This window comes from Schistocerca americana, chromosome 11 (genome assembly GCF_021461395.2).
Source record: "Schistocerca americana isolate TAMUIC-IGC-003095 chromosome 11, iqSchAmer2.1, whole genome shotgun sequence".
In the NCBI taxonomy this organism is placed as follows: Eukaryota; Metazoa; Arthropoda; class Insecta; order Orthoptera; family Acrididae; genus Schistocerca; species Schistocerca americana.
Genome location: NC_060129.1, coordinates 49,906,280 through 49,918,885, shown reverse-complemented (window position 1 = coordinate 49,918,885; position 12,606 = coordinate 49,906,280). Strand labels below are relative to the sequence as shown.

Sequence of the window (12,606 nt, the reverse complement as noted above, 5' to 3'; positions counted from 1 at the left end):
TGTAGGAAGAATCAGTAATTTTACAGGATCGCACTCCCTTGACTCTAGTGCAGTCTACTGCTGCGCCTACTTTAAATAAGCTACCACAAGAATTCAAACATCTTAGCAGTAATCCAAGCGCTTTCCAATCGAAACTGAAGAGTTTTCTCATGGGTGACTCCTTCCATTCTGCCGCGGGGTTCGTTGAAAAAATTCAGCTGATTCGTGTGTTACGTTGTTGTTTGCGTTTGCATAATCTTGTGGCGTGCCATTTTTGGGGTTCATAAACATTTTATTGTATCTGTTGGTCGGAAACCTTACACACATTCTCACAATGGGTCTGGACTGTAGAATGACTCACACTACAGAACAGTAGAAACGTAAGACCAAAATGATGAAAGTACTCACAGTCCGTCAGTTGACTCCCTTGCAAACCCTCCAGCGTTTCAGATACATATGCAGCTTGTCTTGGTGTAACCACAATCCTAGATTGAAGCTTCAATTGTACAAGTGTATAATAAAAGGCAGCGTCGAACATAAACAAACACCTCAAATATCATGACTTTGGCTCTGTGAAGGAAGTCACACGAGCTGGAGTACAAAGTTATAAACAGATGTTGAAGAACGAGTGATCTGACACTGATGTAGAAAGAATTTGCTACGCGTATCATTTTTTTCTGTTAAGCAAATTAGCCATGTAAACGAAAGCAACATTCATTTAACGCTAAGTGTGTGTGTGTGTGGTGTGTGTGTGTGTGTGTGTGTGTGTGTGTGGGTGTGTGTGTGTGTGTGTGTGTGGGTGGGCGGGGGGGGCGTCAGCGTAAACACCACCAGTCCTGCACATTTGTCTTTTTTTTCCTTTTTTTAGTCCAAAGTGAGTTTCTGAAAACGTGCCTTCACATTTTTGAGGAAATAAAATTACTATTTCCGCTGGATGGGCAACTAGTTTAAATGTTAAGTCATTTTCTATTACTTTAAAAAATTACATTTTCATTAAAACTTAATCTCCCTTTGTACTGGTTAAAGAAATCTACGCCAATTGGCATTTTTATACATTGATCAGGGATTATAAGGAAGTCATGGAGTACACCTTTTATTTTTACTCGCAACAGAACTTCCTGTTTAACAGGTTTTTAACTTTTCCTGTAGCTACAATTATCTGCAGCCCCGTTACTGGCATTATTACAACTTCATTTCTACTTGGCAACGATCCTAACAAACTTTTACCCACAGCACGTAAATCACTGCCGCTATCTGCTAAACACTGCACTTCTTCGTTACACACTTGCAGACTGATTACTGGCTGACTCAACACCTTCCCTTCATTGCTGGTGTCAGAAGCCTGCTCCAAAAAATCGTTCACAACCTCTCTTCTATCGAAATCTTCCCTGTTTCCAGAAATTACACAGATTTTTGCAGAATTACCCACATCACTTTTCTCCCCCATACTATTTATTCTGTTCACTAATGACAGCTCAAAAATTTTTTCCGGCGTTTCGCCATTCTCCGTGTTCTCCTTCCCCACCCCCCCAATCTCTCTCTCTCTCTCTCTCTCTCTCTCTCTCTCTCTTTCACGATTAGTTGGCTGACCGCCATTTTGGTCACCATTTTCCTGCCTCTCCCTTATAGCCTCACAAATGTCATTTATAGACAATAGTATTTCTTCTATACTGACATCACCAATCTCTTGTAATTCTGCAGCTTCTGTACTTATTCCTACCCCAGAACATGACTAGACTTCAACTTGGTTGCTAAGGACATTCTCCGCTAATTCATCACCCGTTTCGTCTGCAATACAGTGCTTATTTTATATCTGTCCAAAAAATCTCCTAGACCTCCGTTAAATGTACAGATGTGTGTATATAGCTCGTTTCGTCTGTTGTTACTACCTTCTTCTGCTCCTTACTCACAGTCCCAGCCTGTTTATCTAACACGTACAAAGGGTTTTGCTAGCAGGTTCAAATTACTGTTTCCCATCTTGTAAACGCTAGCCCTTTCACAGACGGCATTTAGTTTAACGGATTCTGTACCATTTCTTAAGTTTACCACCATTTGCTGTCACCTTGGCGCATCATCATCCTCTCGCACCGGAGAATACGACCGATAATTGTGCACCTGCTCCCCATTATTTCGCCTGTCATTTGTTGGGTAGCGCCACCTCCCGCTGTTTCCGGGGTACACACCAATTCTGTTATCGTTTGCATTCTGCCGCGGTTCTGCATTATTTGGTGGTCTGATGTTACGATTTGCATGCTCCTCCTCATGGAACAACTTGTCAACTCTCTCCAAGTAGCAATGAATTTATAAACGTCATCCCTAGGAGCTGCAATAATTTTGTTTCGCCAGTTCATGGGCAATTTTCCTTCCAGGCCCATAACAATTTCTTCTGTCTCGGCTTAAATATGATAAGTTTGTCGTCCACTTTAACGCAAACTTTCTTAAGCTTTCCTTCCTGGGATTAAACGTTTCCCTAGCCCAGAAGTTGTTTAGCAACTCCATTTGTTTTTGCTTGCCCCAATATTCTTTAAAAAACGCCTCTTTAAATTTATCTAGAGTATCGTACTGTTTAGTAGCGATAACCCCCCAAATTCTAGCTCCTTCGGAGCTCATACTACACACGACCGTACCATTGAAAGGCTGGGCTCTGACTACTTAGATTGGTGTAAGCATTCTCCATTTGCAAGAGAAGAGATGCGTGAAGAATACTCTGTTCTGATTGCTCAGTCTGCATTAAGGCCAATACAAAAATATTATTCTCCTGTGTTAGCGCGCTTTTTTCATGACTAACAAATCAATAAACAACACACTCGAACTGTACTTTTTTCCAAAATATTTAACATTCTGATACTTTATTTATACTTTACATTATTAACTGTTTTCATTTACACTGAAATTAGCTTCCCTTTACCATAAACTTACTTGACACACTATAATACAAAATTCCCCGTCTTCATTCACAGTGTATTAAAAATTTCTCACGTTACTTCGTACGGCGTTTGTCACTGTAACAGTGATCTACATATTTACTTTAGACCACATTCACGCATCATCCACACTACTAAAAACATACACAAAACTGTACAACCATAAAAGAAAAATCCTTCAAGAAATAAACATTACAATTCACAAAAACATACTCTTGACTGTTTCTTGAATGTGTCTGTCCGCTACTGTACTCTGGTGGATGACAATTTGAACTACGTACTCGGCTGAACCCACTTCACGATCTTTCACTGTGAACGCGCGAGTCAGTCTCCCGACACACAGGCTTCATCCCCTGTGTGAAGCAACTCCTGCAAGGGTTCATGCATGACTGCTTGTTAAATGACGAATAATACAGATTCAGGTCATAAAACAGTGTTGTTTTCTTGAATAACAGGAGAAGTAAAGAGAACATCTCGTTGAATAGAGTAATACTATAGTTCTGTACAGCCTATTTAGTATTTTGGTAGACGTCTATTTCAAACCATTTCCATACCAAATAACATTGCACTGTAGAAAAACTGATGGAAATAATGTCCTTGCCGCTTCTGGAGCTTGTTCTCCAAATGAAATATGCTGAAAGAAAAGGTAAAGCTTGAAAATGGTATTATTAAAGATGTGCTGTTATTCACCAATGGCATCAGTCGGACAAAAAGGGTGTGATACTGCTGGAACCGACTAAGGATGGACTGTACAGGGTGAGTCACCTAACGTTACCGCTGGATATATTTCGTAAACCACATCAAATACTGACGAGCAGATTCCACAGACCGAACGTGAGGAGAGGGGCTAGTGTAATTGTGTAATACAAACCATACAAAAATGCACGGAAGTATGTTTTTTAACACAAACCAACGTTTTTTTTAAATGGAACGACGTTAGTTTTATTAGCACATCCGAACATATAAACAAATACGTAATCAGTGCCGTTTGTTGCATTGTAAAATGTTAATTACATCCGGAGATATTGTAACCTAAAGTTGACGCTTGAAACATTGTCCCCACTTGATTGCAGGGGCCCAAACAGCTGCAACATACATTGCTTTTCTACAGAATGATCTGCCAACGTTCCTCGAAAATGTCCCACTGGAAACGCGTCGACGTATGTGGTATCAGCATGATGGTGCACCTGCACATTCTGCAATTGACACTAGGCTGACTGTTGACAGGATGTTCGACGGGTGTTTCATAGGACGTGGAGGACGCATAAGTTGGCCAGCCCGTTCTCCTGATCTTACATCTCTGGACTTCTTTCTGTAGGGTACGTTAAAGGAGAATGTGTACCGTGATGCGCCTACAACCCCAGAGGATACGAAACAATGTATTGTGGCAGCCTGCGGCGACATTACACCAGATGTACTGCGGCGTGTACGACATTCATTACGCCAGAGATTGGAATTGTGTGCAGCAAATGATGGCCACCACATTGAACATCTATTGGCCTGACATGTCGGGACACACTCTATTCCACTCCGTAATTGAAAACGGAAACCACGTGTGTGCGTGTACCTCACCCCTCATAGTAATGTACATGTGCGTCAGTGAAAAAGACCAATAAAAAGGTGTTAGCATGTGGACGTAATGTGCTGTTTCAGTCTCTTCTGTACCTAAGGTCCATCACCGTTCCCATTGGATCCCTACGTAATTCGGTGCTCTCCGATACACACGATTGAACAGCGGAGGAGTGGTACTCAAGCGTCAAGTTTAGGTTACAATATCTCCGGATGTAATTAACATTTTAGAATGCAACAAACGGCACTGATTACGTATTTCTTTATATGTTCAGATGTGCTAACAAAACTAACGGGGTTCCATTAAAAAAATGTATGTTTATGTTAAAAAACATACTTCCGTGCATTATTTTTATGGTTTGTAGTAACCAGTTACACTAGTCCCTCTCCTCACGTTCGGTCTGTGGAATCGATTCGTCAGTACTTGATGTGGTTTACGAAATATATCCAGCTGTAATGTTAGGTGACTCACCCTGTATTTATCAACTGTCGCTGGAGACAGGTGTGGCTGTCACTTGTAGAAGTATCGTCAGTCACCTGTATGCTGAAAGGGCTGCTCCGTGTTGCCGTGTTTCAGAATCGTCCACAATGGAAGCAGTTAAGGACATCACAGAGACGGTGGCTGTCAACGTGGGTGCACTCCTGGACGCTGGGGACGACGCCATGGTGATACTCGAGGCAGGTGACACGCGGCTGGTGGTGCACAGGGCCGTCCTGGCGGACAGGAGCCCCGTGTTCGCGGCCATGTTCGCCCACGACACCCTCGAGGCCTGCACTGGCGTGGTGAGGATTGCCGACATCGGGGGCCCGGTGCTGAGGGAGCTGGTCTCCTACCTGTACACCCTGCGGGCCCCCCAGCTGCGCGGCACGGCCCCCCAGCTGCTGGCCGCAGCGGATAAGTACGGGGTGTCGGGGCTGAAGGCGGAGTGCGAGCGGCAGGTGGCCGCTCAGCTGACCGTGGAGACCGCGGCGGCCGCGGCCGTCCTCGCAGTCCGCCACTCCTGCAGTGACCTCAGGCGAGCCGCCATCGAATTTATTAAGACCTGTCCCTTCGAGGTGATGGCCACTCAGGGGTGGGCGGATGCCATGCGGAAGCAGCCGGAAGACTTGATCGAAGTGAGCCGGTTGCTGTACGATCCACCACCACAAACCAGGTAAGTGTGAGACAACCCACTGATTCGTGTCTCTCGGTTCTAGGTGTGTGTATTTCCAACTGTGTGTTTCCCACTGAATTTTCGTAGATGTGTGTCTTCTGTAAAATACACCATCATAGACAGTCATTTCACGATAGCTCACAATGCTATCATTACCCTCGTGTAGCAGTTTCAGTGAACACCTAAACTGAACAGTGTTCATTACCAGGTATGTTAGCTAACAAAAATCATCAAAGACCCAGTTTGTAGGCATTATATTAAACTACATGTATACAGAAAGTGGTTGTGTAGGTTTTAGCATAAACTGTCATGTCAGAGGGTACACTCACTGTGTGAATAGAGCATGAGCCAGACTGCTGTGGACACAAAGCTGTATTGCCCAGCACAGGCTCAGATACAGTGATGGGTGTAGTTTGCAACCGGCAGCCTGTACTGGTTGCTGTAGGCCTGTTCCCATAAAGTAGTCGCTAAAGTTGTCCATTGCCTCTGTGGCTGATGACAATGAGACACCTTTGAATAGTGCCACACTGCATAAAGATGATGACCGAGTAAGTCACTTACAGCCGACACCTCGAGAAAGGTAGTGTACTGCAGAATGATTAGAGGAGGGCGGCAACTTATCTACAATTTTATATTGCTGATGTTGACCTGTGGAATTTTCTTCGTGTAGTAAAGGAGACTATCGGAGTAATCACTATTCACACCTTAGTATTACAGCTTTGGCTCTTACGTAGTTGTCTCTCACTTTCTTTCCACGTGCAAGCCATGTGCCAGTAACTATCCCAAGATAATTTTTAGTTCTCTCCAAATCCAGACGGTACACGGAAGATGTTAATTGCTCTAAATATAAGAGAATGCTCTGCTGTGAGGGCTTGTATGGAAGATGTTCAGAAAACCAGGTGAAGTAAGCATCGGTGCCCCAGTGGCTGACTGCTCACACCTCTTGCAGCCGGAGACCACCTCGCAGGATCACAGGCCAGACCTACCAGCAGTTCCAGCTGGTCCCATAAAATTGAGTCTTCCCACCTCATTTTGTTCGTCTCTGTACTCAGCATTACATAAAGCTCACGCAGTGCTTGGATACGTTCCCTTCTGTGACACACAGAATACCGTGCTTTACTGTGTATTCGATGAACAGGTGTCCACCCCTGTGTGTGTGTGTTTCAGTTGATCTATGGCTTTACTATAGCCACCCAGTGAACACTACAGGCTTCCATTCTCCTGTGGCACACCTTATGACATTATCTATCCCATCCATTGTTGTTGCTGTTCCAACTCTGATAGTCTGTGACCCTTAAAGTGTCTCTGCGACCAGTTACCATTTTTCTGCACCATCTTACAGTTACATATGTTCATACAAGTCTAATAGCCACTAACACTGATAAATGATCATTTATTTTTCGTTTAGATTTTAATACTTATGTAGTATTTTATGTGCTATTTGACATATTGGAAATCTTGTGTTCGAGATGACACTGTGCATTCCCTGAACCAATTGTGATGAACATAGAGCCATTGTTGTAAATCATTCAGTGTCTTTCTCTTTCATTCTATAAAGATTAACATCAAAATTCATTGTTTAAGCAATAAACATATTACAATTGTTATTTACATTCTTGAAAAAAATTTAAATCATTACATTATTCCAAACTCGTTATGCACGCTGTGGGAAATGACTCAAGCTCTTATGTTTGAAAAAATTTTTGTTGACGGGAATCTTTTTACTGACAGTAATCTTTGTGTACATTTTAAAAATTCTCTTGATGTATAATAGATTCTTGTCGTGATCTTCACCTAGTTCACTGCCTCATACTTCCCACACTATTGGGTGTCAGTTACAGACACACATACAATGTTTGGTTCTGGAACTACCTCTGTCTTTCACTGATTCCACTCGACCCCCCCCCCCCCCCCACCCCACAACCTCTCAAAATTATACATAGTGTCACACTCAAATTTTATACACCACAGGTGCCTATGATTTTAATAATTAAAATAAGATGTATAAAACCACATGTAAGCAGAATTATTTTTTCTTCATACAGTGTCCACTTTACACAGTGAAGTGATACAGTGTTTTCCCATTTTTTGGGGAGGATGTCTCACTATCCCATGTTCATCCTACTCCCCCTTGTATCCATGCCAGCCCTTCTAGATAGACATCAGATTCACACAGAATTTACCATTAATACCTACTGTATGTGGAGGACAAACTTAATTTTATTTCAGTAGCAAGTTCACAGCACAACTTACATCACCAATCACAAACATTGCTCATCACCCCCCCCCCCCCCCCCCCCACACACACACACACACAATTAGTGTGTGTTTTTCCATCACTGGGGAATGACACGGCTTACTTTAACTACCCCATGGTTTCATGTGTGCTTACAAAGCGAGGATGCTGACTTGAAAAATATGTAAATTCCTGTCAACCGTATTTAATGAATGAAATTTAGATGAATGTGGTAATACTGTTATGACACGTAACTGTTGCACAACCACAGCCTCTTTCTATTGTCAAATCAAGAGTTTCACTGTGCCTTACTGCCCGCTGTACTGAATTCCTTCTCCAGCTCAATTCAAAACACGCTGTCAACCATTTTGTTAGCTGTACCTTTCAAAGACCAGTTTTAAGACAGGCTTTGAACGATGTCTGATGATCAAAGTATCACATTAATTACAATACGAAATGTTTGACAATCAGACGAGTGTCGTGCCTGTCAAATTTATATGCGTGTGTTACCATGCTCAGAAGCAGCCAAATTTCCTGAACTGCGTTCCACCTGTTTTGTATGCAGGCACATAACTTTCTTGACTTTGTCTATTATCGTCCATATGAAAACCAATACCACAGTAATGTAAATATCAGAAAACCCTTTACCAGAGATGGCGGTCCTCAGTACTTGTAAACTCAAGTTAATTACAATAAATGACATTTCAAAAAGCAAGAGTCAGCTTCAAACTACATGCTTCTGTATTTCGACTGGGATCCAGGACTCCAATCCAGTCACTACAGATCTTAACTATCATTTTAACCACATGTAACATCATATGCAATTTTTCAAACTTGATATGATGGGGCATAAAGTTTTGTTTTGGGCAGGGATTGTGAATGAAGCACAATAAAATGTTACAATTTTATGTATTGAAATTTTTCACCGCTAGAGGGATGATGAAACTGAAATGATTATACAACAAAGTATTCCCCTGCTGCGTTTCGAATCCAGCATATATCATATTGTTTTCTAGCCACATTTAGATACACAATGTCAGTTTATTTCACCACCAGCGAGATATGCTCATGTCTGAACTAGAAATTATGCGAGGAAAAGTTCTGTGCTGACAGGGACTCTCAACCCTGTATATGCCATCACCACTGACTACACACCTGTCAAATACTTTTCCACCAGCCACTAGGAGTGGAATTTATAAATCTGAAATGATAGGATAAAAAGTTCTCTGCCTGTTTCAGAGTCAAAATTGGCACCAATTGTTATTGTTGACGTTGCATGCACAAATGCTAAAAATCATAATTGCTTTTCACATATTACTTGCAGTGCGAATGCTACAACTTGAAATCACACAATGAAAATTTTTGTTCCCAACCAGTATTTAAAACCAGACCTTCCCCTTTCATTGAAACCTGGATAACTATGGAATCTTGGGGACCCAACAAAACGATGGAACTGTATTGTCCGAAAAGTGTTCAAAATGGCAGAAAGAGATATCTAAGTTAGATTCCCAGTTCAGCACCAACATTTTCAACATTGCAAGTTCAAATAAGTTTGCCGTGACTTTACATGACAATTGTTTCAGGGATGAAGTAAAATTTCTGGTGCAAGAAGGGTTAATGGTGAGCTTCCACTAGCCGGACGTCTGCCTCTGTCATGGCCCAACATACACAGACTCTCCTCCAGCAGGTAGTGAAGGAGTGTTGGCTTTATTGTAGATTAGGAAGGAAAGTGGAAACGTTATGTTGGTCAACAGAAGTCACCGGAGGCAAAGAGGGTCTGTTAATACTTGTTAAGTGTTTGGCTGATCAGTGACTCGAACACAGAGCTTAAGCAAATGAAGCTAGAGCAATTTTAACAGACCACCAAACTACTTTCAATGCAGTGCCACTGTTTTGCCGTTAACGAAGGATGCTCCTCACTGGATGAGCGTTCCGTTTCCCTGGAGGTTCATTACAGCCTTTACAAAACATTCTTTTCCTTGTTAATCCATATCAATGGCCACTAATTGCCTCAGCTACCTAATGTGTACTTTAGAGTTGTTTTTGTTATCACTGAAATAAAATCACATAATTGTCAGCTGCACTACTGGCATTATTGTGGGCTAGAGAAATTTCTGCAGGAAGTGTTTTCTCCCACCTGAGCTGCTGTGATCTTGTAAGAGTTTAGGTTACACCAACACTAGATCGTACAAAATAAACTCAGCGACAGGTATCAATCAAACTTCCAGAATGTTCTCCAGGGATCATTGTCACATTTATCACTGCAGTAGTGTGCCATTGTGTCAAGGAACGTTAATTATTTTCTAGTTCTTTATTATTGTGATAGAGGCTTATAATTTTACTAAAAGAAGAGATGCATTTGATATATAAGGAAGTCAATCATAGGCAGTGACTGTTGTTTGAGAATGCATCCATTGTTATTCTTGAAGTGGCTTCCCTTTATTATAATTTCAGAAGGAATTTATTTTTTACTTTGAAGTAGTATTAAGCTACTAAGCAGCCTTGTTTATCCAATATAATAGTTTTTTGAAGAGATCATCCATTATTATAATTTCTTCCGTTATTATTAACACCATCAATCTTGGCAAAGACGAGGCTTGTCTTCAGTAAATGTAGCACAGATAATCCCTCCATATATATTCCATGTGGAAAAAGGAGGCCTAAAAATGTACCGTGCAAGTGCGTAAGAAAGTCCATCATTTTTCCTCATGTAGCATACTACATTGATGCATGTAGCCTAAAAGGACCACCCATAATTTAACTGAAACAAGTAGATTCATGCACAATATCATAGACTTTTGTCTGACGTGTTGTCATACAGGTTGGAATAAGTATATTTATCAATCATAATTTTTTATTTGTAGCTATAAAGTATTCTTGGAGTGACTTATTGAATATTGTACACTTGAAGGATTGTTTAAACCTTCGAAAATGGTGCATGAAGTATTTTGTGCATCACGGTATATTGATAATTTTTACTTATGGACCATCTGACAGCAACTGAATAAAACACAATTTTAGTGCCATATGCGTTTAGAGTTTATTTTCTGCAAGGCGTTATCAGTGGCCTGGAATATGTACATATGTTAGCTTTTTAATTTACATTTTGGTCACTGTGCCTATAGGTTATAAACAGTTCTGGTGGTTGGTATTTCCCATTAAGTAGTAATGTTTTGAACTGTACTTACAGGTTGTGTGGACAATTTCTTACGTATTACACTCCCATTGCATTTTTGGTGTTGTTCTTCTTATGAATGCCAATTTGCAGTTTTTTCCAACATTCCACAGCACTATGAACTGAAAGATTGTTTCGTTGCAATGTTTTAGTTTCTGCTGCCGACTGTCAAATGTTTTTACCAAAGATCGAATGTTATTGTCAAACTTTCGAGTGTAATTTTTGAAGTATCTGTGATCTGTTTGTGTACGCATTGGTGTGTGCGTGCATTTATGTGTGTGTGTGTGTGTGTGTGTGTGTGTGTGTGTTATGGTGTGGTATTTTTTTATTTTGACTCTGCTTATGTGTGTTAGTTTGTGTGTGTGTAGGTTATGGTGTACCATCTGGTTCTTTTCTGTGTGGTGTTGCCATTGTGTGTGTTTGTTGAGTGTGTTTGTAAGTTTTCAGCTTGTGAGTCCTTTTGTATTCTGGAAATGTGTATGTTTTGTTGTATTATTGTGCGTGTATGTGGAAAGTGTGTCAAAGAAATTATGTCAGGAAATAATTTTCTCATTTTCAGTTGGTTTGTTTTGATGTGGTGGTTCACCAGTATGGCCCAATCGACTACTTCCAAATGTCGTGAAATGTAACCAATTAGCCATCATGCAGCACTTTAATTCAATAGGAAATGTTGAGGAAGAAAGAAAGAAGTAATTAAGTGTCAAACATCCCATCGACTGCAAGACCATTAGAGACAAAGTAGAATCTACAGCTCTCAAATGTTAGAAAGGAAATAGTGCCATTTCAAAGGAAAGGTCACAGTATTTGCATTGCTTAGTTTAAGAAAATAAAGGAAAACTTAAAACAGGATGGTTGGGTGGACATTTGAACTATTTGGCTTTACCTTCATAAAACGAAAATGTTTGGTCCTGACAAAAAAAGTAAAATCCAAGGCTAATGTGAGTCCTCAGAATGTAACAGTACACATCTGGTGTGATGAAGCTCTTTTGTGTTAAGAAATTCTTCCCACAGATATGTCCATAGTTATTAGCATCCATTGTATTCATGGTTGTCCGCAAAGATTTTCATTGTGTCGTGCACATAAAACCAGAGGAGAAAAGATATTTTGATTTCTATCGCCTCTGCATGTCTTGTCAACTATGACAGCTGGTGTCTATTTCAAGTCTGTCTCACAAAACTTTAAATGATTGCTTGAAACGTTAAAACATGTACCTCGTAGCAAGTGGCGAAAAAGAATTCGATAATCAACATCATCTTGTGTGCAGCCAACAACGATGGTGCATGCAGCATGCAGGGATAGATTCCCACCCCACACAGAATGTTCCGTTAGGTTATTTCCAGTTCATATATGGGCACATTCTGCTACAGCTAAACTAAGCAGATGTTTAACATGTATTTGTGCTTAGAAAACAATGAGAGGTGGTGGATTCAGATCCCAGTAAAGGAACAAAATACTTTTTCTCGACAGTTCAGATTCTCATTTTGCTATATTTGGATATGTAATGTATTATTGCACTTAGTTAACAATCCTATTAGTTGCTAGGTTTGAATCATCGAACACAATGCCAA

The 12,606-nt window shown here is 40.8% G+C and overlaps 1 protein-coding gene across 1 annotated transcript in view; it reads left to right on the top strand.

Moving 5' to 3' along the window:
- The window catches only part of LOC124554060 (BTB/POZ and MATH domain-containing protein 3-like), a 74,131-nt gene that overhangs the window by 34,227 nt on the left and 27,298 nt on the right, over positions 1-12,606 (top strand). Inside the window, exon 2 of the mRNA XM_047128101.1 lies at positions 5,050-5,626. Coding sequence (XP_046984057.1) covers positions 5,061-5,626 — 566 coding nt within the window. The 5' untranslated portion in view covers positions 5,050-5,060. The remainder of the gene's footprint in view (positions 1-5,049; positions 5,627-12,606) is intronic.